This window comes from Artibeus jamaicensis, unplaced genomic scaffold (genome assembly GCF_021234435.1).
Source record: "Artibeus jamaicensis isolate MK-2021 breed Jamaican fruit bat unplaced genomic scaffold, CSHL_Jam_final contig_391, whole genome shotgun sequence".
In the NCBI taxonomy this organism is placed as follows: domain Eukaryota; kingdom Metazoa; phylum Chordata; class Mammalia; order Chiroptera; family Phyllostomidae; genus Artibeus; species Artibeus jamaicensis.
In genome coordinates this window covers 21,026,122-21,052,376 of record NW_026521814.1, presented here as the reverse complement: position 1 = coordinate 21,052,376, position 26,255 = coordinate 21,026,122, and the positions used below count along the sequence as shown (strand labels likewise).

Below are 26,255 nucleotides of genomic sequence, written 5' to 3'. Positions count from 1 at the left end.
TGATATAGTTTCCTTGTAACAAGGGCATCATTTTGACATTTTAAAGTCCTGATTAGTTTAATATATTTGGGGCTTAGGCAGAGTTGGATCTATGGTAACAGGAAACGGGTTCATGAAAATGTCAGTGCTAGGGCTGCAGGATCTAGAACAGGGATAAAAGAGGAAAAAACTGGGTACTTTGTTGGACTATAGAAGAAATTGAAAAAGGCTGATACGGTCAAGCTGAAATAAGAAGAAACAAGTATAACTTATAAGTTTGTAATCTAATTTTGGTTGATAAATGTTGCTAAAAGTAAAAAGAGTACTACTACTGTAGTGCCTTAAGTTTGATAAGTTTAAATTATTATGGTCTTTAAAACTTCACGTATCCTAATATTCTAACTGGCCCTTTTGAACACCTTTAGATATCTGAAATAAGAACTATAGGAACTATATGAGACTGTTTTTTTGTGACTCTTCAAATGAAGATTGTAATCAGTCAGCTCGATTTTTATTATTAAGGGTATGTCCATGTATTCTTCTTCTATAACTTTTTAAAAGGCAAGTTTAAACCAATTGTCTTAGGAACACTAGCTTGAGCCCTTTAAAGTGAGCCATGGATATGTCAAGTCCAATAGGTCATGTGACTATGTAGATGAACCAGTACAACCAATCCTCCCATTGGGCTGGGCAATAACAAAAAAAAATGCAGTCTGAAACACTTATTTGAGGAAAGGAATCACAGAACTACCACGTCTCACCCTTCACCTGTTTTTCTATGGTTGCTTTAGCACTCACCTCTAAGGGTTTCATATTCAGTCGTCCTGTGTTGCTCAATGAGGTACGCCTTTCCTTCTTTATCCTTCTCAGGTTAGGTGTGTCTGGTAAAGAGTAACTTCTCCCATCTATTGATGCTCTTCTCACTTCTGCTATGCTATGTCCAGTGTTTCTTAAACACTCCATCTGAAGTTTCTCAAGAGGTTGAGTTTTTATAGAAATTACTGCTAAGTGGTCTGAAATAATGCCTGGATCTACTTTCAGTGGTTTATTTCCAATATGTGGAACTATTTTAACTGGCATTTCCTCTCCAATTGAACTTTGATTTAACTCTTCTCTCTCTTTGTCAGGGATCATTTTAAAAGCATGGTCTTCTGCCTTTTCAACAATTTTATTAATGTCTAGATCACTAAAGAGATCAACGTTTGAATTCTTTGAGTCCTCTGTATTTACTGGAAAGTTTGAAACTTCATTAATGATTAAACTGGCCACTTTTTTAGGGAAGACTTTGTTTTTGTTTTTTATATCATGGTAAAGGTCTTTCTGGCTTCCAGATTGAAGCAGCACATTACTATAAACAGAGTCAATGACCTGAGAAATCATTTCTACACTTTCTGGTTTTAAAAACTGTTTTTCAGAATCCGTAGCAACAAGACTAATATTACTTTTGGAAATTTCAGCTGTCACTGATTTCGTCAGTTGAGATGCAATTTTGTTTAACTCAGGCTTTGATAAGTTTTCTGCATCTTTGCTTGAGGCACTTGGCAGCCTTATTATTTTTGCCAAGAATAAGGCCAATGCTTCCTCCAAAAATGTGGCATCTAACATAGAACATTTTCTAGATGAAGACTTTTCCTGCGACTTCAATTCATCAACAATTTTGACCACTTTTTCCATAATTTTGACAGCTTCCAGAACTGATTCTGAACTTGGTACTTCTTCTTCTACTTGAGATTGAAATTCAGAATTGGAAATTTCCTTCACCACTAAAAATCCTATTATGTCAGAGAGGACATTGCTCTTTCCCATTAAATCTTTGAATATAGAAGTATGTGAGCCATAGTGGTTTAAAACACTGGTATACACAGAATTAACTACTCTTTCAATAGTTGCCTTGTCAGCTAAAGTAACAGTAGGCAATTCCTTGGCTGGTGGTACAAGTTTAATCTTACTTTTTGAGATAGATTCTTGTATTGAATTTAATACTTTTGAGACTATGTTTTGCATTTCAGTTGCTACAGATTTGTTTCTTTCTTTACCCACTTTTGGAAACATGCAAAAAAGCTTTGATAAAAATGTTACAGCAATTTCTTCTATTATGTCATAAGGCAATATATGAACACACGATGGTCGAGGCTGGGGAGCATCAGTAGTATGAATGACATCTTTAAGAATATTTTCAACAATACTATCAACTTCTGCACACTGATGTGGAGTTAGCTCTCCAGAAAAATAGTTCTGCAACTGATTCCCAGCCACCTCTCGTAGAACTAAATCAACTATGGCTGCTGAAAGGATTCTGCATCCACTCCCTACACAATTTTGTATAATCTCTTGTGATCCAAACTGTGACAAGAGATTATTATAAATAGAATGAACCACTAATTGAATAATTTCATCATCATTAGGATGTAAGGATTCCACATACTGAATAACCATATCTTCATCTTTGGAGATCTCTGTTGTGACTGTACTTAATAACTTCATTTGAAGGAAATCGAGTTCGGTGAGCCAGTTGCCCTCAGATGTACCTGCTTTGGTGTTGGATACTACGCAGAAAATTTTAGATAAAAGAGCAGAAATCAGATTCTCTAGAAATTCATGAGGCAGCATGATGCCATACGGTAATGATGTTTGACATTCTTTACTGGCTGTTTGAGCCACCTTTTGGACCTTCTTGACAACCTCCTTAGAGTCCAGAGGCAAACATGCTGAAGCTGGAACCTCATCACAAGATACCAAATTAAGTCGATGTTCAAAAATTTCATTTATCACTGCATTAGTCAGTCTTCTTGCTAAATTTTCCCCGTTACTCTTTATATTTTTACAAATAGAGTCTTGAGATCTATATTCCTTCAAAATATTGCATACAGAGGAGTGAACAACTTTGTTAACTAATGTTTTATCGATTGCTAGTGCTCTATCTAAGAAAGATATGTTATTTTTAGTCACTTTATGCATATGTGACATTTTATCCATAGTTACTTTCTTAATGTTAGATGTGGCTTCATCCGTAGTTGATTCTTTATGCTTGCTAGGAACTTTAGGAACTGATGACACCTTAGCCACAGGTGGAAAACCCTGATTTTCCTTATTTGGCCTGAATACCTTAATTTGAGCCTCGGAAAACTCCTTTAACAGTGAATCAATAAGCTTCATAGCTGTGTCATAGAGTTCAGCGTGATTCTGGCCATCACACACATTTTGACACTGATCATGTGTTTGTGTTTCTGGTGAGGTAGAAAAGATCAATTTGTCAACCATTTCGGTGATAATATCTTCTAAAAATTTAGCAGGAAAAATTCCAGGTTTATCTTCTGGTGGGTCTTGAGAACTGTCTGGTTTACTAGATTTATTTTTAATCACCTTAACCTCCCCTCTGTCTTTCTCTGTCTGTTTTTTCCCTCTCTCATGCTCTCTCTCTTTCTCTTTTTCTTTTTCATTATTTTTGGCAGGGAGATTTTCACTAATGGAGGGGGATAAATCCTTTATTGAAGCATACTGTGCAAAATCCTTGCTAAACTCTTGAATTACAGAAAATGTCTCACTTGATGGACTTTGAAGATTTGAATAACCTACTGATTCTTGAGAACTGTCCTTAGAAATTGTTTCTAAGATGTTATCATAAATATTTTCAGTGATATTTTGAACACATTCATCAGCTGAGTAGTATCTCTCATTTATATCTATTAGAGGTGGATTGTCTTTTCTCTCCTCAATGTTTGGCTTTTGGGTTACTGTTTTCCCAGTTGTTTCTGGTGTCCCTGCATTTCTCGCTTTGTGTGTCAAAAATAACTGGAAGGGCTTCTCTTCCTTTTGAAATGAATTTTCTCTTGTTTTACCAATCTTCTTTTCAGTGTTTTCTTCAATATCTGGTTCAAGTATTTCTTCCTTACACAGTGTATCATCAGAGGCTCCTAGCATTTGTGTGGATGCCTCAGTACCTTGCCTCTCTTTGTCTTTTGAAGCTGATTTGCATTTCTTGTCAGTTTCATCATCTTCAAGTGTTACCCCCAAATCTGGCTTCTGAGTACCTTCACTTTTCACACTGGTATTTGGAGATGTAACTTTTGTTACAGTCCCATTATATTTTTTAATTGAAGTTGCCATTTGAATTTCATTCTCCTTCTTTTCATTTGTCACACCTGCAGCTGACCCTGAACACAGGTTAACAATGTTGTCTTTCACAGTTCTAGCGGTAGAAGTAACTTTTGGATCTTGAATGTCACCTTTTTTAATAGATGTCTCCTCAGTTTGGAAACTTTTCTTTATACTCATTCCACTTCTATGTATTCCCAAAGTGTCTAACAAATTCCTCTGGTCTGAGGTTGGAGAAGTGTGCTTGTACGACTGTTCTGAAAAAGTAAGTCGGTCTCCTTTTACACATCTGTTCTGTGTGGGGCTTTTCTGTGGCAGGTGTTGAACCTTTTGCGTAATGCTCTCTGGATTTAGAAATGAAAAGAAGGTGGATGACCAGTCTCCTGAAAAAAGTGGTTGAATCTTGAAAGCAGAGATTGCCTTTTGGGCTAAATTAGCAATCATTTCTATTCCACTGTTACTTTTATCATCCTTCTGAATTTCATTAGACTCACACTTTCCTATGAATTGATCGTACACAAAATCGGATATCTTATCAACTGTCTCTTTATCAATTGGTGGAAAAGCAAACATTTCTTCAGCATTTGGTAGAACTTTAATGTCACTTTTCCTAAATTCTCCTATCAGAGAGTTTGCAAATTTTATAGCCAAGCCTACAATGTCTGTGTCTGGCATTTCTTTTTTCTCAAAAGCTTCAGTAATACTTGGAAGAGAATAAAATTTGCGAACAAGGTCAACAATTACGTCTTCCAAAAACGTGGCTGAATATAGAGAAGTCTGTGTCTTTTCTTCACCATGTTTGGTGAGCACAGAGACATGGTCATCGTTACTGCAAGAGGATTCTTCGCCCTGTAAAAATGGTTGCAGATGGTGATCCATGATTTCCTTCATAATGAAACCAGCTATTTTACTGAGGAATGAGCCTCCTTTTTTGTCTGCATCTTTTTGCACTTCAGCTTGAAATTCAGATTTTTTCAAGATATTATTACATATTGAATCAATCAAATTCTCAATCGCTTCTAACTGCACACTTTCTGCATTGTCTTCTGCCATGGCAACACGAACTTCATGTTCAGAAATTTCTTTGATAATTTCATCAGTCACTTTTGAAGCTGCATCCTCAAACTCATAATCTGGTGAGACATCTTCCTCTTTTAGTTCACTTTCAGTGTCAGTTGAAGGGAAGAAATGCCCTAGAAGCTTGTGAATTATATCTTGTAAAAGAGAGCGAGGCAGCATAGTAACACATGATGGGAAGGTGTAACTATCCTTCAAGATGACATTTAGCACTTTTCTGATGATATTATCAGCTTTAGGGGAAGTATAGGAAGAAGACACTAATTCTCCTGAAACTAACGACTGCACCTGATAATCATAAATTTCTTCCAGCAGCAAATGATATATTTTCCTTCCAAAACAAATAGTGTCACTTTCTATAACTCTGTATACTTGAATCAGAGATTTATATTCATCTAATATTTTTTCATAAATTTGGTTGACTGTTTTTTGAACCATTTCTTTATAACTGTCTGAAAAACATATATCATTATCAGAATAATCTGCAAGTAAAATCTCTGATGTGGTGAACTCCAGAACAATTGATTTTACTAATGTTGTAACAATGCCAGTAATTTTGACTTTTATTGTATCTGGGTTTTCAGCAACCAAGACATTATGTGAGAATGCATAAAGGAGTTTACACAAAAGTTCAGAAATTACTTCCTCCAAAAAGACAGCTGAGTTCACTATGAGAGACAACTCTCTCTGTTTAGAATTGATTGTTTTTTGTTTATCACTTTGATCAAATGCAGGCGAAATGAAAGTTTTCTCTCTAGATGAAAATGACTGAAGATGATGGTTAAATATTTCTTTTATTATAACACTTGCTATTTTTGAGGCAGGTATGTTACTTATATCTTTTTTATCTTTTGTAAGAGACTGGTATACATTGGAATATGAAAGATCAGCATGAATGGAATCAACCATGGATTGGATATCTTTCTCTGAAATCATACTTTGCTTTTCATTGCCGTGTTTGACAATACATACTGCATGTTTTGAAATTATTGATATAATTTCATTGACCAGTTTTATGACTGTATTACTTATGTCTGATTGGGAGGTATCTATGCATTCTGCACTGGAGGCCAACAGACTCACTTGAGACATAAGTTGAGTGACAATTTTTTCTAAATGAGTGTGTGATAACTTAGTCGTATATATTGTTGATGTCTGTCTTCGGAATCTTGATTTAGTAATGTCACATTGAACTCTGTTTATCAAAACATTAACATTTAGTTTGGAGAGTGACTGAAAAGGAAGCTTTCCTATAATATTTGGATGAATTTGGAAATCAGAAATTTCAGCCAGGATGATGTTAGTTATCCTCGCAGCCAAGGTCTTTGCATCATTTAGAAAATCATTATTGGGCATTATTTTCATGTCATATTCTTGCAAAACTTTGCTGAATACCACATCAATAACATTTTTGACTACATCTCTCTCTACTGGAGGCAAACACAATTGTTCCTCTGCATTCTCTATAACGCTAACTTGGGCTTTTGAGAATTCCTCTGCTATCAAATGTATGAGCTTTTCAGCTTTATCAAAAAGTTCATCTTCTAAGTCTCTTACTGATTTTGTTTGTACAATACCTAACACTCTGTGGAATATTTTGTACAAAACTCCAGAGACCACATCTTCCAAAAAAGTGGAAGAATAAACACTAGCATAAAACCACTGCCTTGTCTCATTGTCAAGATATTTGTATGATGAGGAAGGCAAGGACTTTCTATCTAGAAATGGCTGGAGATGGTGTCGACAAATATACTTAATGATAAAACCTGCTATTCTATCAATGAGAACATCATTACCCCCTGTGATATTTTGCTCAACTGATTCTTGAGACTCGGAGTTTTGTGAAATATTTTTGAATACTGAATCAACAAGATGGTGAACATCATCTTCTGAATAAACAAACTTTGTTTCTTCTTCATCTTTTGAGAAGTGAATTTCATGTTGAGAAATTTTCATCCTGATATCATTGATTATATTTGAAGCAATTTCATTGAAATTCACTTTTGATCTATCTTTTAGAGATTCTGTGTTCAGGGCAAGGTTAGGTGTAGAAGGAAAGATTCTAGATAATAATACTCCGATCATGTCTTCTAAAAATTTGTAAGGTAGCAGAGTGTTATATGGAGATAAACTCTGACTTTGCGTGGCAGATTTATTGATATTACTAATAATATCCTGAATGATATTCTCAGCTATGGAAATAGAATGGGAGGATGATGCCAAATCCCCAGAAAACAGTGGATGAAGAAGGCAATCTGAAATAGCTGCTACGATTAAATTGGTAATATTTTCCACAAAAATTTCACTTCCTTTAGACTCTCTGTCAAACTCTGCGTCTAGCCCATGCTGTTTTAAAACATTTCTATAAACTGAGGAGACAAGTTCATCCACAATGTCTGAATCTACAGAGGGGTAAGACTGCTCTTCCTCATCACATACAACAGGAATTTTAGCTTTGTTGAAATGGCTATTTATTGAGTTCACTATTTTCTGTGCAATGTTTTCCAGCTCAATTTCAGTGTTATCCTTCGGACTGAAAATCTTTGATAAAAGTTTGGCAACAATTTCTCTGATGAATATGCCAGGGTAAATACCTATGGGTGATGGTGTCTTGGGTTCATGTGACTCTATGACTTCACTGAGGACCTGTTTAACCATGTTTGATATTGCATCCAATGGTGTATTTGGACGAGGAAAACCTTCTTCACACAAAAATGGTTGAAGATGATTTTCAATAACCTCTTGGATGATAAAACTAGCTATTTGATCAACCATAGCTGGGCTTCGGCTGACTATACTTTTCTGTATTGAAGCAAGAGAGTCAGACATTTGCATGATATTACTGTAAACAGAATTCACCATCTTCTGGAGGTTTTTCCCTGTACATAGATGTTGATTATTATATATAGTGAACCAAATTTTATGTTTTGAAATGGCTGATATAACCTTATTTACTATACAGTTAGACAATTCATTAAAATCTGAAGTCGTGAAATGTTTTTTCCCCAAAGAGGTAGCCTTCCTGGGTGGAGCAATGAGTTGAGATAGAAGTCTTCTGATGACATCTTCTAAAAATGAGTGTGACAACCTTGTGCTATAGCATGTTGAACTGGACTTTGAAGTAAATTCTCTCAGGCTATTTTGTAGTTTCTGCAGTATTATTTCAGCTTTGAGAGGGTAATATGAATTAGGCGTGAGTTTTTCCATGATGCAAGGTGGGAGCTGGTAGTCCAAAATTTCTAATAATACACATTTAGTTATTTGTTCTGCTATTGAGGCATTGTCATGTGCCAGATTACCACCACAGGTTACTTTTGATTTATATTTCTGTAAAACATCATCATAAACCGAGTCAACAATGCTACTAACAGTTTCTTTATGGACTGGTGGAAAACACAGCCTTTCTTCAGCATTCCGTAAAACAGTGACATGCGCATTATTAAACTCATTCACTACATTGTTGACAAATAATGTATTCATCTCATGAAGCCAGGCCTCAGTAATGTTTTCGGTTTTGCCCCACAATGAAGTAGAGAGATTAAAAAACAGTTCTGAAATTATTTCCTCTAAAAATGTGGCTGAATAAACTCCTGTATTTATACCTCCCAGGTTTAGCTTATTGTGGATGGCTATTGTATGCATATCCTTTGTCCCTTGTCTTTTAAGAGGTGACACAGAAGAGGAATTTACTGCCCACTTCCTGCCAAATGGTGCTTGTGTCCTGGAGTTAATTATACTGGGATTATTCAGGGACCCTGTCAAAGCATTACCTTCATAATTCATGAATCTTAAAGAATCTGTACCTTGTTCTAATTCTGACCTTTTTGCTTTTATAAAACTAGACTGTATTTCTCTTGTTCTATATTTTAAATGCTTGTTTGCAGTAGGTGGACTCTGGGGGAGTTGCATACTGTGACATAGTTTGTCCATCAGCGATTTAACCAAACTGTGGGAAATGATTGTGAGCATAGAGTCTGATGACAACAAATCTTGATCCATTTTTGCCAGATGTTCCAAAAGGTCTGACTTGTAAGCTCCATGAAAATGTTCATAGTCCATTGCTCGCTTACAATAATCAAATTCTTCATCTTCCACACTTTGAAGTATTTTTAAAAGTTGACATTCTTCTGCTGATATTTCATCAGTAAGAGAGCCATTATCAAGAAAGACAGTGCTTGTGCATTTTTCCAAAAGTGTTCTAATAAGTTTCTGACATACAACATTGAGAAGAAAAACTGAATTTGGAGTGAGCCCTAGGTTATTTCCAAGTGTGCTATTACTTTGCTGATCATGCAAGGATGAGAAAAATGTTCTTGCTTTTTTATCAGAATCCATAGTGTCATCTGGGTGTTCATCTGGAGAAAATAAATCTAGGACAATATTGAAGACTTTATTGACTACTTCTTTGGATTCACGAGTTTCTAGGTTGCTAACTAGCCTGCCTAACTTATGTGCAAGGTAATTTAATTTATTCTTTTGAATGAGATGATCACTTTGCTGAGTAGATGATTCCCAATCTGTGCAACCCATCTGTGTTTTCATGGCATTTGTTTTGTTGCAAATTGGCACACTATTGCTTCTAAGCAAGGAAAATGATTTATTTCTTCTATTGCTTTCAAAGTGATGAGTTATTCCTATTTTTTTTGACAGTACATGAATCACTGCTATTAAGAGATCCTGAAAAAGATTATCAAAGTCAGCAGCAACTATTCCTGGGCAATAAATGTACTTTGTTTCTAAAGAACACATTTGCTGTTCAATGTTAGCCTCTATAATGTTACTATTAAAAAGGGTTTTAGTGATCATTTCGGAAATACTTAAAGCAAGTTCTCCAATAGATATTGACCTGCTTTCAAACACTTGAGAATAAATTAAAATAACCTTGTTAAACCCTACATTTTGTTTTTCCCATGCTCTCTCCTTTTCTCTACTATCTTTGGTGCTATCAGAAATGCTTAAAATTAAATGGCAAATGACACACTCAGTGAGATGTTCGCATAATTGATAAAGTGAAGAATCATTGTATATGGTTCTTAGAGGCTGTTTTGATTCATATTCTTTCCTTGATAGTGTAGAAACAATAGACATCTTCTCAGTGGACACTTTAAAAAAGGAAACACAATTATTAGCATGCAGTAAGATAAGTATAAAAATTTAATATATCAATAATTATTTACATATAAATCTCACCTTTGGAACAGCTCACTAAAGAAAAAGAAAAATATAGTCAAGAAAAATTGTTTTTTTCTTCTAATTATTTCCCATCTTGTAGAATCTTAATTTTAGCCAGAAACTTGATAAAAAGAACTGTAGGGAATTCAAATTTCTAAGGCAAATGCTGATATCCACCTTGCTTAATTGGTTATGGACCCTAAGAAATTGGAAACTCTGGGGTATAAATGTGATTTTCAAGTTGAGTTTTACATCCTAGCATATCTGCAGTGATCTCAGAGACCTCATGTAATTGCATACAAAATATTTTTAGTCAAAACATTTAATGTTATTCTATATATTACTTTTAGAAAACTAAGGGGGTGTGTTGCAGTAACAACTTGACTGAAATAAAAGTGTGATAGCTCCGGAGATGTAAGGGATGGATGACTGTGTTGGTAGTACTTCAACCTTTAGACTGCAGTTTTTTACAAAAATGGAAGGCCAAGCCAGCCAGACTCAGGGCTCCATTCTTTATTCCATTCCACAGAGTATTTACTGCAAATCATGTACCTGGTTGGGATGGCCAATTTTTTTTGAATGTTGGTGAGAGCAACTCTTCTTTCTCACAGCTTCCTCAGAACTTAATAATCTGTTGTACCCCTGCATGTGGAGTCAGGTAAGTCTTTGTGGAGATGGGAGGCTTTTAGCTGAGCTTTGATTGCTTGACAAGACCTGCCCACACTGAGATGAAGGGAATGAGGAACGAAATGTTCCACCTGAAAGGGGGAACCTGAGTGGCACCACTCGAAGGCCCTGGACATGTCTGAGAATAGAGAATTGATTTGCCAGAAGAACCAAATGTCAATGGGTTGGAATAATGAATTAGTTTTGTTTTTCTTTTTTACATTCAATTAGCTATGCTTGGAAAAAATTTGTCTTTGAGCTTGCAGCTGCAGTCAAACAACTGTCCACCTTCAAAAAATGTCAGTTTTAAGAATGAAAAATGACCTCTTCCTGCAGGTGTTAGGACTGGTATTATATGCTCTTACTTGAATGTTGGGCAAGTGATTTATCTGGACTTGTAATGTAGCAACTCATTATTGCTCCAGGTAAGGGTTATTTTAGTGTTATTAGATTCAATTTTATGAAATTGCCAATAATCAACAGGTTTGGAAATACAAAAACGGCTCTTATATGTGGTTCAACCTAACATACACAGACAAGCATTCTTAGAAAAGTAGTGAAAATATCTTTGTAAGAATATGTTTAAAGTACTACATCTAAAAGAAATTCAAGAATACTTTAATATAAACAAGATATTAAATACCTCTAATCTTATAAACTGTGAATAATGGCAAAGACTTCAACTGTACACCTTGAAAAGATGAATCTCTAAACCACAATCAACTAACTGTGGCTTTGGTATAAAGAAGCCATGCATAAGAACTTTGAAAACTCTTTGGAACTCATACCTTATGCTCAACACTGCTTTAATATGGTCCCATTTTCTCTCATAGGCAATGAACTCTTTCAGGTTCAAATCATGTGTTAAGCTTTTTTTTTTAAAAGTATCCTGATGTATTAAGGAGTATTAAATACCTCAGCTCCTAGGCTGTTTTCAGAAAAACAGTAACTGTGGCTTCTTAGATCGGAAATCTTTAAACATATCCATTTTTTTCTAAATTACGCCAATTTTAAAGTAAGTTATCTCTTGCTTACCTCTCGTTTTGAAGTTCTGGAAATAGGTGACTGCAGCTGTGGTTACATGTCTTGCTACCACATTAATTTCATTTGGACCCAGTTCATGATCGGCAAAAGCAATGATATCGAGTTCCTTCAGAGTCTTTATCTTTGGGTGCTTAACGTGTTCCCATTTTTGCAGTAAAGAAAAATCTCCACTGCTTGTGTCAGAATTTTTCTTTTGTTCTTCAGGTATACAGCTGATCCTTTTATCCCATGTCCCTAGCAAACTTTTCTTCTCATTTTTTTGTCCTCCGGGGTTTTGCTTTGATATAAAAAATGGTTTCATTGTTTCTATGCTTTCATTACTGGGTGGTTGACTTGGAAAACCATAGCTCAACAGCACCGTATTGACAATATTTTCTGCGGCTAAGCATATTTTGAGTGGCGAAACAGCTGTCTGAGTCTGGTTGGGTTCAACAATTGGTTTTAGGGCCTCGTAACGAAACACTTTTGGATTTCCACCTCTTCCCATTTCTATGAATGACATGCCTTGCTTTAGTGATTCTTCTGTGGATTCATTCACTTTCTTAAACAGTTTTTGTAAGACACTGCCTTCAGGAAGGGAGCTATTTCTTTTTGTGGGTTGATAAAATGGCCATTCTCTTGGGCCATAGTTCTGTACTTTGTTTCTAAAGCATGTTGGTGTATTTTCTGGCCTTTCCATTGGCTCTGAGCTTTTAACTGGGTCTTCTGAAGAGTCTCTGACATATGAAGATAAATTTGATGATGCCCTATAGTTTTTTTTCATATCTTCCTCAGAATGAAACACCAAACCAGGTACACTGATTTGTGCAGGATTATTCATAAAACTAACTTGCTTTAACTTTGACTTGGGGATTTTCATATTAGTTTCTAATTCAACCTGATTAACGATGTAGGTATTTTCTACTTTTGGGCACAGACTTTCCATTGGAAGGTTTTTGATTAGAGACTCATTGAAATAAGTACACTGGTCTATCAGTGTGCCAATGAGGTCACTTGCTACAATGTTCTCATTCAATATGTTGATTGATGATGGTTCTATTTCAGTTATTTCTTTGTCTAGCTCATTCTTAATTATACTAAGCATGTCACTGGTGATACTAACAGCGTATGTGAGCAGCTCTGAATGGAATGAATGAACACGTAGAACAGTATTCTGTACATTTTCCTTGGAAATAACAGTACTTGACTTAGCTTCATCAGAAAACTTTTTCAGTGGTTGTAATTTTGGCAACATCTTTTTGGTCAATAGTCTCTGTTGGACAGGAAAAAAGTTTTCTATCGGCATTTTCACTATTTCAGAAAACTCGTATTTAGAGATATGTTTAAACTGCAAGTCTACGAATGACTCTAATACGTTTAAAACCCTTTCTACAATTTCTTGAACAACTTGCTTGCTAGAACCCAAAGAAGTTTGGTCCTTTGTGTTCATGTCGTGGGTGGGTGCGCTGCTGAGGCTGTCCTTGGTTGGAAAACCACACTTTCTACCTGTTGGGGTTTCTTTACTCTCTCGGGTGGGCATCCGGGACAAAAAGCACAGCTGTAATTTTTCAAATAGCATTTCAACAATTTCCCGTCCAAACATATTAATTTGTGCTTTGGTATCCTCAGCTTTGGCAGAAGTTCTTTTAAAACAGTTACGGAACTTACTTCCACAACCCTCAAGATGTGGCAAATTTAAAAGCGAGAGAGAATATTCTAGTTCTTTTGCTTTTATTGAAATTACAGTCAAAACATTTTCAGCTATTATCAGTAAGTTACACTTTTCACTTTCTATGTCATTTGATTCTGCTTGCCATTTGTCAAACATCTTTTTAAATACACCATCTTTAGGAAAAATCTGTTCTAGCTGTGAAGAAACATTTTCCCAGTAAAAACATGCTTGCGTTTTGGCACGAGCCCCTGCACCTGCACTCTCCTGTGAGTGTCCGAGGCCATCCAGACGTGAGAGTTTGATGGGATGAGCCAAACTCTGCTTATCCGTAGCATATAATTCTCGCAAAACTGTGTGAACTATTTCATTTGCTGCCATAATTTCATCAAATGGCAGAGCTTTCACATTTACCATTGCTCTAGTGTGCCTCACCTTTTCAAATTCTTTCACGGTGGTTTCCAGGATATTACTTATTATGTGCTTGGCGTACGTTGTGAGTTCTGAAGTGGGCAGTTTCATTTCTAGTAAGCTTTTGGCGTCCCCTGCTGTTAGGCTACGTGGCTTCCCAATGGCAGTCTTCGGCTGGCTGTCCTTCAGTGTTTTCTCTCCAGGTCCTAACTTGGTCTTGCTTTTGGCCTTAACACTGCTACGTCCCAGGGGTGGTTTTGTTCTAAATTTAGGTAAAGGGGTGACTTTTGATTTTGCTTTTAAATTTGTCTTAAACCCTGGCTGAAAGCTGCCCTTAGGCCCCACTTTAAAACTATGCAGGCTTAGAGGTTGCAACTCATCCAAACCACCTTCAGGATATGAAGCATCTCTTAGATGAAATGAAGCAAAACTAGCGATCTTATTGACCACCATTTGGACCAAATCTCTCCCCACTTGCAATGGTGAATATTGCAGAGAACTGTTTTCTAACAGAGAGACATTGTCGTTGCCCAGATAAGGATAAACCTGCTGTGTCGCATATCTAGGGGAATCACTCCCTTTTCCTGCTTGTTTAGTTTCTGTGGCATGTGATGGTTTCACGGATAAAGTATCATTGTTGTCAAATACTGCTTCTTTTTTGTCGCTTTCATATAGAGATGATACAACCACAGAATACATTTCCCCTAACACAATTTCGATGATGTCGTTTGCTACACTATTAATATGTGGTTGAGAAAAGTTTTTTTGTGTTAAGACTGATGTTCTAATTTTAGAATTAGATGCAAAGTAGGGGGTTGCGTTAAAAGGAGGCAAATGGCCTTTGATTTCCAGCATTCGTTGGTACACTTCATTTAAAACTTCTTTCACTGCACTGAGCAAGGCAGTTTTCTCCTTTTGTTTTGATTCTTCGTTTCTCATAAATATTTCTTCCAAAACAATTCTCTGGCTCTCCTTTTCCATTGCCATTTGGTTTTGTTCTAATGGATGCCATGAAAACAGAGATAATTTGGTGTTTTCTTCCTGCTCTCTTTGTTCCAGCAACATTTCTTTTGATCGAGTTAATTGTGAAAATAAACTGTCTTTTGAGTAAAAACTAATTTCCTTTGCAGATCTTTTATCATTTAAAATCTTGAAGATACTGTTGACAATTTCACTCACAATGATGTTTTCTTGGAATGAAGTCTTGTGTGGATGTGAATATGCCTTTTGGATTTCCAGGTCTAAGTCATTTTTAATAAGCTTCAAAACGACACTGGCAATAATGTCAGCGTATTCCTTAAGACTAGCTTGTGAGAGAGGAATTGTGGCTCCGAGTTTTGCTCTGTAACTGGCAAGTGCGGAATCTGGGAGCTCTTGGCTGAGGACAGTTTCAGTGGGTATTTTCAGGACATTCATGTTTGATTCAGTTTGTCTCGATTCATAAAAAATGCTGTCATCTTGTTTACAATTTTCCAGTTCCCGGCTAACAAATGATTTTTCTTTAGGCTGGAAAGCAAGAGTAATTAATGAATCTACTCTTTTTGTGGCAAATGATTCTAACTGCTTAAAAATAGTTTTAGTAATGAAGTTAGCATTCTCCTCCCATGGGTCAGGAGGCTTCTTGCTTTCTTCTTTCTCTAATACAGTTATCTGACTATCGACAGCGTAAGCTGATTTCAGATTTCTTGAAGATGAAAAACGCTCTGTTTTTCTTTCACTTTGTGACTCCACAAGAGGAAGTGGTTGGCACTCTGCTCCTGGAAACACATCACGAAAGGTAGGGGGCCATCTTGCAGAAGCGGGATCCTCTGCTTTTATGCCAAGCATGACAGCAGACCTGACATTATGCAGAACAACATCGACGACATCACTGGATATCAAAACGACATCTGACTTAGGAACTGAAAGTTTTCGAATGATCTTCTTTACCCCCTCCATGTACGTTTCGGAATTTGCTTCGGAGGGTTTACCAGCTATGCTGCATTTCAGAGTGGGCATGGCAAATGAGAGATTATTTTGATACAATGTTTTTTCATAAATCTCACACAAAATACATTCGATGGTATCTTGTATTTGAAACTGAAGTACATTCCGATATTCAGTCTTATTAAACATTTTTTCAATGATCCCTTCTTGCTGATCTGAATGAAGCTCTTTGTCAGGATTGTTTTTGCCACAATTACTTTTAGATGATACGATATCTAACACTGTATTGACAATTTGGCTTGCAATACCTTCAGGAACCATAATGTTGTGAGTGAAGAAGGGACTTTTGTTTTCTCTGTCTAACTCATGTTTGATTCCTTGTAAAATTTTTCTGGCCACTTCTGTTGCATGTGTATTTAACTTATTTAAGGAGAGTTGGCATGAACTGGTCTTCTCTGACATAATATGATCCACCGTGCAGCAAGAAAACTGATAATCAGAGTATGAATCTTTGGCTGATAACACTTGGCTTAATGCCCTGTTCTCCTGCTGACTAGGTAAAGCCAATGGAACTGTGTAGTTGATCTGGGGACAAAAGAGAGATTTTACTCTGGAAGTAGCAAAAGTTTCTAAATTTGTTAATATTGCATGAATGATGTCTTCAGCTACATTTACTGTAACCCGTTTGTCATCATTGATGCTGGACTGAACAGCACATGGACTCTTGTCCAGCACGGTGATAGAGGATTTTTGTCCATAGGTGTGTTCACGAAAAGAAACATTTGCTGAAAAGGTGATGGTTTTATACCTATTTTCATTTGCATTTCTCTGTGTCATGGCAACTGAATAAAGTTTATGAAATACAGTTCTAACAATATCACCTACTACTATGATTACATCTGCTTCAGACACTAAAGGATCCATCATTTTATCTGTAAATGGAACAGATGCTTGAGCAATCGGCTCATCAACATTGCGAGGGACGCCGCTTAAATGGGAGTGGGAGAGAGAAAGCACATTTAACTGACTGGCCAAAACACCTTGAAAAATTTCATTCAAAATGTTTCTAATAATGGGAATGAGTGGAGATTTCTGTGGTTCTTTCAGCTTCACTTCAATTTGGTTTAAGGTTCTTTCTAGAATCCATTGTTTAAAAGACTCTGGTTTAGTTTCTTCTCTTAGTGATGTTCTCTCTCTGGGGAATCCTTTCTCTGTCTGTGCAGAGTCTTCCAGAAACGAATCTGATTCAGCTCCTCCCGGAAGAAAGTTTCCATAAGTTGGTTTGTATCGAAATTTTTCTATGTCTTTCTCGTCAGATTCAGTTTCGTTTAACATATCTGAGGATACCGCATCTAAAATTAAATTGACTATGTTCTTAAAAATTTGTTTCTCAGGTGGTGGAGTTTTTACACTTGAACTCAAATCTAATGAATTCATATTTAATTCTGTTTGAATAGCTTTCAAAATGGTACTTGAGACCTTCTTTGCATGTGTGTATAATGTAGACAGCAATAGCTTTTTATGTGTGTCTGTGAAAACACTGGGACTTTCACATTTTAAGTCTATCTTATTGCTTTTTTTATTTTCAGTGCTAGTAGAATCCAGAGTTTCTAAATTTCCATTGGCAAATCCTTCCAGTTTAGCAAAAACTGTATTAAGAATGTCAGAAGCCATAGCTTTCAGCTCATTTAGCTGTGTTTCTTTTGTGCTTCCTGTTTTGGAAGATGCAGGAGCCATAATTTTTGCATGTTTTTTAGTCTTCTTTTTATTACTCTCCTGAACCATCCTGGAAAGGATGCTGGCGATTATGTCAGTGCATTTGGTTATTTCCTCAATAATTGAATCAAATGACAGGCTATCAATATCAAGAGGCTCTGAGACAACTTTAATTCCAGAACTTGCAAACTTAGTATCCATGTCAACACTGCATAATTTTGCAAGGATATAGTCCAAAATTGTTTTGGAAATGAGCTGAATACTAGACTGCAATTTAGTAGCTATTTGCTGACTCATCTTTCCGTGCTGACCATCAGGATGTGCTCCTATGAGCTTACACAACATTTCATATAGCGCTTCCCCAATACTGTCTAACACTTGCAACCTGGCATTCTCTTTGGGATCCTTCCCATTAAAGTCACTATGGAGAACACATGGAGTAGCTAAAAACTGGTGAAAAGATTTTTTATCTTGCCTACTGGGCAAAGTGTTTTGATTTTTAACATTGTCAGGTCCATATGAAGTTGAAGAGCTTGGCTTATCTGAAATGTCACTTTGACTTGAATGTTCACTTGATGATAACATTTCACAAATACAAGTTAATAATGGAGATGCCATAATGTCATCACTGAGACTTGAGACAAGGGATTCTAGGTTATCGGTGTCAGCACAAGATTCTTTACCTGTAAAGAATTTGGTGTGGTCTGCACCCTGCAGATTTAAGTTTTTCTTATTGAGGTCCAGTTCATTCTGGATAGCATGCAAAACAATGTTTACTACCTTCGTTGTGTAAGTACTAAGTTGAGAGTGTAGAGAAGATTGCTCTGCAAGTGAAGGTTTGAAGCCCATTTGCAATTTTGGATAAACGAGTGACTTCAGCTTTTTAAATACTGCATTAATGATGCTATCAGTAGTGTCTTCTATAGGTTTATGTTCATTTCCTTCGGACTTTAATAAGGAAGAGTTTGCAGGATCTAAGTTGAGTGAAGATAGATACTTCATTTTATTTTCACTGTCAAACCATATTTTTAATGGTTTTTTACTTGGTGCTTCTTTGACCATATTGGGAGTATCAGAACTATCGGGAGAAGTTTGATGAACCGATGCTGACATGGAACTTTCGATGCTATTGGGAATGCAGCTCGATGCCTTGTGAAGTATATTTAACACAGCATCTGTTATTTCTCGAGCCACTTTATTAATTTCTGACACAGAGAACATCTGGTCTGTCCATTCTTGAAGTGACAGTCCTTGAGGTTTTTCTGAAAAAAGGACTGAAGCTTCTTTGCCAGTTTTAATGTCTAAGTGACCAGAAGGGACAGAAGATAAATCTTTGACCATTTCTGTTAAAATACTTTTGAGTACATTTTGTGAAGCCTTTTGTATTTGATGCTTTTGATCTTGGCTAAAAATGAAAATGTCTTCATTCAAACAGGGTCTTTTCTCTATAATTTCTTTATTATTAAAACATGGTAATTCAGTCTTTAATCCCCCTTCACAAAATGCAACTTTGTTTTTTACAGAAGCAGGCTTTGTGGGTGCTTTTCTTTTTCTTTTGTGTTCGAAACAGGTGTTTCCTTTTGTAGACCAATATTCAGAATTCTGTTCTTGTGATGCTGCTTTTTCATCTTTAATAGATGAATCGAGCACATTTTTCACAATTTTGTCTATTTCTTCATTATCATCTTCAGAATAAAGAACCATGCCAGGAACATTGATAGGTGGGAATTGTCTCCTAGACCTAGGGTCACTAGACAACCTAGTGCCAGTTAGTCTGTACTTCTCTTCAGTGTCAGAAAGACTTCTCATTCTAGAGTGTCTACTTTTTTGAGCATCTGCTTTTACTGGCTTCTGATGTAGCTGAGTGAAAATATCATCGAGTAGCTGTAGGAATACTACTGTTTCTTCAGATGCAGTAAGTCTCTCATTTTTAAGTTCACTTTGTACATATCCTAGTATAGTGCTGATTGCTTCTTCTATATAGCTGACCAAAGATGACTGGGAAATAATATTTGATATTAAACTTTGTATTTCTTCTTTAACAATTAAATTTGCTGCATCAGATTCAGGACTGCATTTATTTTTGTCAGCCTTTTTAAGGACCGTGTATGTTGAGTCTGTCATATGCTGCTGATAGAAAAGTTTTGTTGCATCTTTGAGATGAGGAAGTTCATTTTGCTTAAGAGCAAGAGCCATCAGCTTTTCTAAAATGGCATGCACCATGTCCTCTGCAATATCACACATGGGTTCCGTAGTGTAAGGCAGTGATGCCTTCAAAGATTTTCCACTTGATGGAGTGAGATATTCTTCACTGGGTGTTAAACATGGGTGGGGTGATGACTCTTCCTGTGTAAACATCTCAGCACATTTTTTCTCAACTGCAACCTGTAGCTTTTCAAGCATATTGTCCACAATCTCTGAAGCTACTAAGCTGATGTCAGCATTGGACATCAAGTCTCTCTTTTCAGGCTCACTTTGGTCAACAAAAACTTCAGCAGTAACAGAAGAAATAGAGGGAATGGCCTGGGTTAGATCAGACATTATTTCTTGAAAGATGCTTTCTAAAATCAATTCAGTTTCCCCCTTTAAATGACACTTAAAGTTAACAAAAATCTTCCTTAAATTCTTTAGTTCAGCTTTTGCTTTTTGTTCAGCTAAGTGTGGACTCTCTAAGCCATCTGTTTCAGTGGTAGCATCCTTAGATTTGTTTGTGCCTTTTCCAAATGATGCTAAAAGGTAACTATCGGATTTACAGCTTCTGAGCTGAGGGCGTACATATGTCCTGCTGGTTTTATGACATTTGAGTTCAGAAGTTGTAGATTGTCTTTTCATGTGATATGTTTTTCCAACAACTGCTCTTTCCACCTGGGCAGAAGGTGATCCTGTCATGTGATACGTTGTTTCAACAACTGTTCTTTCTATGTGGGCAGAAGGTGGCCCTTCCATGTGATATGTTTTTTCAACAACTGTTTTCTCCACACAGGCAGAAGGTGGTTTTAAAGGTGTAGGTGGTCGCTTTACTGAAATGTCAACTGCAAATGTACGGGGCTCTTCCTGAAATGTTTTAGTTGTTGCAGATGTATAGCTTCCATATGTGAACTCTTCACTGCATGTGCTACAGAAACTTGAACTATCTGAAGAGAGGACAGACTCTTCAGACACTGAGTATGCATTATATTGCAACCTCTCTTCATACTTTGTGATGGCTGGGTATAATATACTGGTCACTGTAGCCACAACCCAGGTCATGATGTTCTGAATCGTACTATTCAATTCTTCAGAAGTTACCTGGAAAGGAAGCAAGCAAGAATGAAAAGAAAATCCGGTAAGAACTTACTCTACTCTGGGATAGAGGGTAACATATTTTTTTTATATCAAGCAATGTTTACCTGGATACGATCATGGTAATAAAGTGAATGTGTATAGAATCTATTTAGAATTTCAGATTAATTTCAAATTGGTTTATCTGTATACCATAGAATATTTTCATATACATTTCCATTTGATTCACATTCCCTCAGAACTTTTTACCCCCGACATTTATTGTTGGGATATATGACTTTTTGATTTAAAAAAAGAGAGAAAAAGCACTAAATTATCATCTAGAATCATAACATGCAAGTATGGTAGCAAGAAGACATAGTATCTCTGACCCAGGAAATTTCTGAAAATACAGCAGATTATTTTTAACAAAGTATTTCTCAAAACAGATGCAGTGGAAACATTTGGGTGCCTTTAGAAGCATCTGGATAGCTCCCCATTTCCTGATTCAGGGATGTGCCTATGATCTGTGTATACGGCAATGACTACAGGTAATTGTTAAGAATGATGTAATAGGAAAAAAATTAACGCCTTGTGGAGATTGAATGCTTTTGCATCCAACAAAAGAATATCAGTGCAGTTGTCCTGGCTAGAAAGGCCAAGAAAAGGTGATACGATGAAGGAATCACTGGTTTAGATAAAAAATAACGGCTGATCTGGAACTGAATCTTTGAGACAGGAGGGCTGAACTGGGGTAGGGAAGATGGAGGGAGAGTTTCTCATTTTGAGCTGAAAATAAAACACAGGAGCCATCTTTGTGTGACCATTTCTTTAGATGTCCATGGTACTGTCACAAATTAAACTGGACCAAAGAGTAGCAACCAAATGCATCTGTACAATTCTCTATCCCACTACTTACTGAAAATCTACTTTGGGCTTGCAAAAATCCTATTGCCTGTAATAAACTAGTGGACTGTTTTTAAATTACTACTTTTAAGACATGAAGGCCGTAAACAGTAATTGGCAGGAAAGTGCGCAAGTCTAGTATATAGGCACTAAGGTAAACAATAGTTCACACTCCAAATACTGCCTTCAATTGGCATGGGATTATTCATGTTTCAGGCCAACATTCAAAGAAAAGTTATCGCCCATGTAGCACGTTCTCTCCTGATGCATTTGGGAGTGTTGAGGGGTACTCCAGGGACAGCCATTTCTACCTGCTCTAATCACCTAATCTCCTAACAATATGTTTTCATTTACTGTACAATTGTACAACATATTTTGGGTGATAGCATATGTTGTATAATACTTGCCTCACATAGTCACATCCTAAAACAAATACATTAATAGGAAAAAATACATTTTAAAAGAGAAAGTAATTGCTCTAATCTACTACAACATGTATAAACTAAGACATTCATATATATTATTTGTCTTATAATCAGAGGTAATAAACAACAGACCTGCATTGTTTTTCTTAGGCTAAGTGAGAAGAAGTGTTTCCAATATTGCTATATAAAAAATAGATATTCCTAAAGTTTTCTATGTAGTGAAATATGGTAAATAGAATCTAGTTTTCAGTTGCATTCCAACACAATAATACACAGAGAAATATGCCCTTGAATCAAACCTTTCACATTTATTGTGCATTGAATGAATTGAGAAGGTGCCCATGTGAAGAAGTACGTAAGAATATGTGCTGCCCTCTCACCCTTTTCTTTTTTCTGGCTCGTCTGACCAGATCCAGAGTTGTGACTTATAAATATATCCTCCCTATCTGTCTGTTCCAAGTCTCAGTTCATAGGTGACTAGGAACCTTCTTATGTGAACTTCTTGGGTGACCAGCTGCCTTCTTATGACAATGGCTGATCTGTCAGCCCAGCCCACCAGCCAAACCTGCAAAGCCACTCCTCTCAATGGCTTCTCATGACAGAATGGTTTTGTGGGATCTGAGGCTGTTCTTACAGCCTTATGAGACCCCTTCCTGCAAGGCCAGCATTATCTCTTGATAAGAACTTTGCACCACTACAAAATCTAATAATTAGCCAAAAGTAAACATTAAAAAGGGAAAAAAGGGCAAAGAGAGATTAACAGCAATAGATAATAACTCATTATTCGATTCACATTTTTTTCTATTATGACACATTAGAAAGTATCACTGGTAGCTGTTTTATCAATGGGTTTTATGATACATACTTTGTTTTGCAAGCAATTTTGTAGGAAGTTCTGATGTCTGTAAAAAAATTGATCAGTTATTACTTAGGGTCAAAAATTTATGAAATTTTGTCAAAAATTTATGAAATTTTGTCAAAAATTTCTAATCATTGAATCAGTTTCTTCTCTTTATGTCTGAGAGTCTCTCTATAGAAATTCAAAAGGAAGCATAAACTTTTTGTCCAGTCCCCCCAGACCCACTCATTTCTCCTCATTCTTCAATACTGACTCACACACTTAATTACTCAGAGAAGTAATGAAATGTATATACTACACAAAATATATATCTATCTAAAAAGTCTACTTCAGAACAGCCTTACTTATAGCTGCTTTATGGGTCTCTGAGGAAGGACATAGAAGTGCATGGAAAAGGTGAGTTAGTCCTTTCTGTCTTCTTCTAAAAGACATGAGGGGGCAAAGTATCTGCCCAGAGTTTTCTGATAATCCTTTACTACCTCAAATTCCATGGCCCCATCCACATTTTCATCAAATAGTAGGAAGGGAATATGTGAGTGATTATTCAGTAACCGTGGTTAAAACCACAGGCTTCTAGCCATTTTCAGTACCAACTGATGTGCAGCCCCTTTCCATATATAACTATTCTATCACATATTCTAATTAGCATTATCACCGCCCACTGATATCAAAGACAGAGTTTTCTGAATTGTAACAAATAAAAGGACAACTTAAGAAATGAAACAATAGAACAAGAAAACAAATAGTTAATAAGGTCTAAGACTAGTAGTCATATTTCATATATATAATATTTATTTTCATATATTTCAACATTGGCCCTTTGCTTATCCCTCTTCCTACTTTCATAACAGAAAATGCACACTCCTTTTCCATTTTTTCTAGGCCTGCACTTTACATTATAAAATTTGATTTTCCCAAAGCCTATAATTCAACTATGAGAAACATTAAGAATGAGTATTCTAAATTGTGGCAGAAAAACCACCTCATTGGTTTCAGCTCAGGAATCAGGACACTTAGACTAGTGTCTTTATGTCATATGGAACCTGGGGCATGAGAGCTGATGTCAGGGACATAGTCACTATCTTTTGGCCTCTTTCATTTTTTCAGAATCTGGTTTCTTGGGTTAACCTAACCATAGTTTTCTTTTTAGATGTTCTGCAACCTAACTCTCCCTTATTTACTTTTCTGTTCTCTTCCCATTATACTGCTGGCTCCATTACCCTGCCCGCACCACAGGGAACTCAAGGAGTCCAGTATGTTGACTTATACTTGTGCTCAACAAGCTTCCTGCCTCAAAGGCATACATATAGATCTAAAAAAGAGCAGAGACCTAGGAATAAAATTAACCAAATAACAGGAAACGTCAGTGAAGACTACTAAAAATCAATAATAATAACCAAATAAAAATGAAGAGTAGAGCGCTCTGAAAATTTATTCCTCCATAAAAGTACTGGGTTAACTGGAAAAAATATGTATCCCTACCCAAAGACATGCTAACTGATTTTAGAGAGAAGGGAAGGGAGGAGGAAAGAGAGGAGGAAAAACATTGATGGAAAACGAAAATATCAATCAGAAGCCTCTTGTAGGTGCCCTGACTGGGTCCAAACCTACAACGCAGGCATGTCTTGACTGGGAATTGAATCCATGACCTTTTGGTTTACAGGATGTTGCCCTAATGAAATGAGCCATAATGGCCAGAGTCAGAAATTTTTTTCATAATTTCATGGTGAATGTTTTCATAACTCTGAAAATTACTTAATGGTGTTCAGAAATGCAGAATGTGTTTTTTAAGAAAAATGGCTCATCTAGGTAAGAATAGTGAGCTTTGTGGTATTTTAATTTCTCCTCCTCCTGACCCCTTTCTACAGCTCCATAGTGTCCCTGAAAAGTACCACCTCACCACCACAGGGACATATTTGTTCACTGTTCTGTCTGCTTAACATCTAGCACTATATTTTGAACATACTAGGTCCTCATTAAATGTTTTATAAATAAATTCCCATTTTAAGTGTTTTAGATTTGGGCCTAGTCTTATATAAAAGGAAGTCTTTGTTTAGGTCACTAAAAGAGCTTTAGAAGTGGTTCCTAAATATTTTGCCTTCAGTTTTTCTTATATATTGCTGCCAGAGTTATCCATCCTGTATGCTAATTTGACCATTACATTCCCTCTCAAAACCATGTCAATAAATGGCAGTTTATTAATGTCATCCAATAAATAAACTACAAATTTCTGACCTTAGTTGGCAGAGCAGCAGATTTATTGCTCTCTTGACTCTGTCACTACTTATGTCTTCCTTCACTAATATGAATTTATTATTTAAGTGCAATGCTTAACTTTTGCAACTCTGCTTATCCCACTGTTCATTGCTTTGCCTTCATTATTTGGGTTCTAAATTTCCACGTATATTTTAGAAAGCTTTCTGAATATATGCTACCATTAGAAAAATTGGAACTAAGCAATAGAGAAGAGGGAGGTGGATGGTAGAACAAAAGCGATGATTCTATAGTACAGTCATGGAATCTAAAGTTAAATCAGAAGACTGTGGCAAGTGTAAGAGGGACAGAGAGAGACTGGTAAGCACTGGTAGCCGTTGTTTTGTTTGTACCCTGACCTGATGTTGGTTGGGTGAGTGCAGCTGAAAGTATTTTATTCCTGTCAGTTTGGCAGGGAGTGATGAAGAGGCTCCAGGTCATACAGATTTATTCATTTTAGCTGACCTAAAATTTTAATAAAAGAGTTTGCAAAGTATTTGCTATGAAATATTCAGGTAACTCTGTAGTTCTGTAATCTTGGGTGAGGAAAAATAAAGAGACAAGGATTAAAACATTATTATAAGCCTCTTCCAATTCTTTAAAATAAAGAGGCAGATATATTTTCTCTAAATAAAACTTTTTCAGTAAACAAAGAATGGTTACTTTGTATATATGCTCATCATTATTTCACCTTGTTCTGTCTGTTTAACCTGGGCACTTTTCTTCCTTCTGCATCTGTTATAGTGCTATGGGGCCATGAACCCTCAGTAGGTCAGTCAAACTGACCTCCATCAGTCCTAAAGTGAAGATCTTTCCT

At 36.3% G+C, this 26,255-nt stretch overlaps 1 protein-coding gene across 1 annotated transcript in view; it reads right to left on the bottom strand.

The window, feature by feature from the left end:
* FSIP2 (fibrous sheath interacting protein 2) overlaps positions 1-26,255 on the bottom strand; it is a 71,968-nt gene that overhangs the window by 11,787 nt on the left and 33,926 nt on the right. The window contains exons 12-15 of the mRNA XM_037126451.2: positions 23,192-23,228; positions 20,714-21,022; positions 12,025-20,599; positions 778-10,253 (exon numbers count right to left, since the gene is read on the bottom strand). Coding sequence (XP_036982346.2) covers positions 778-10,253; positions 12,025-20,599; positions 20,714-21,022; positions 23,192-23,228 — 18,397 coding nt within the window. The remainder of the gene's footprint in view (positions 1-777; positions 10,254-12,024; positions 20,600-20,713; positions 21,023-23,191; positions 23,229-26,255) is intronic.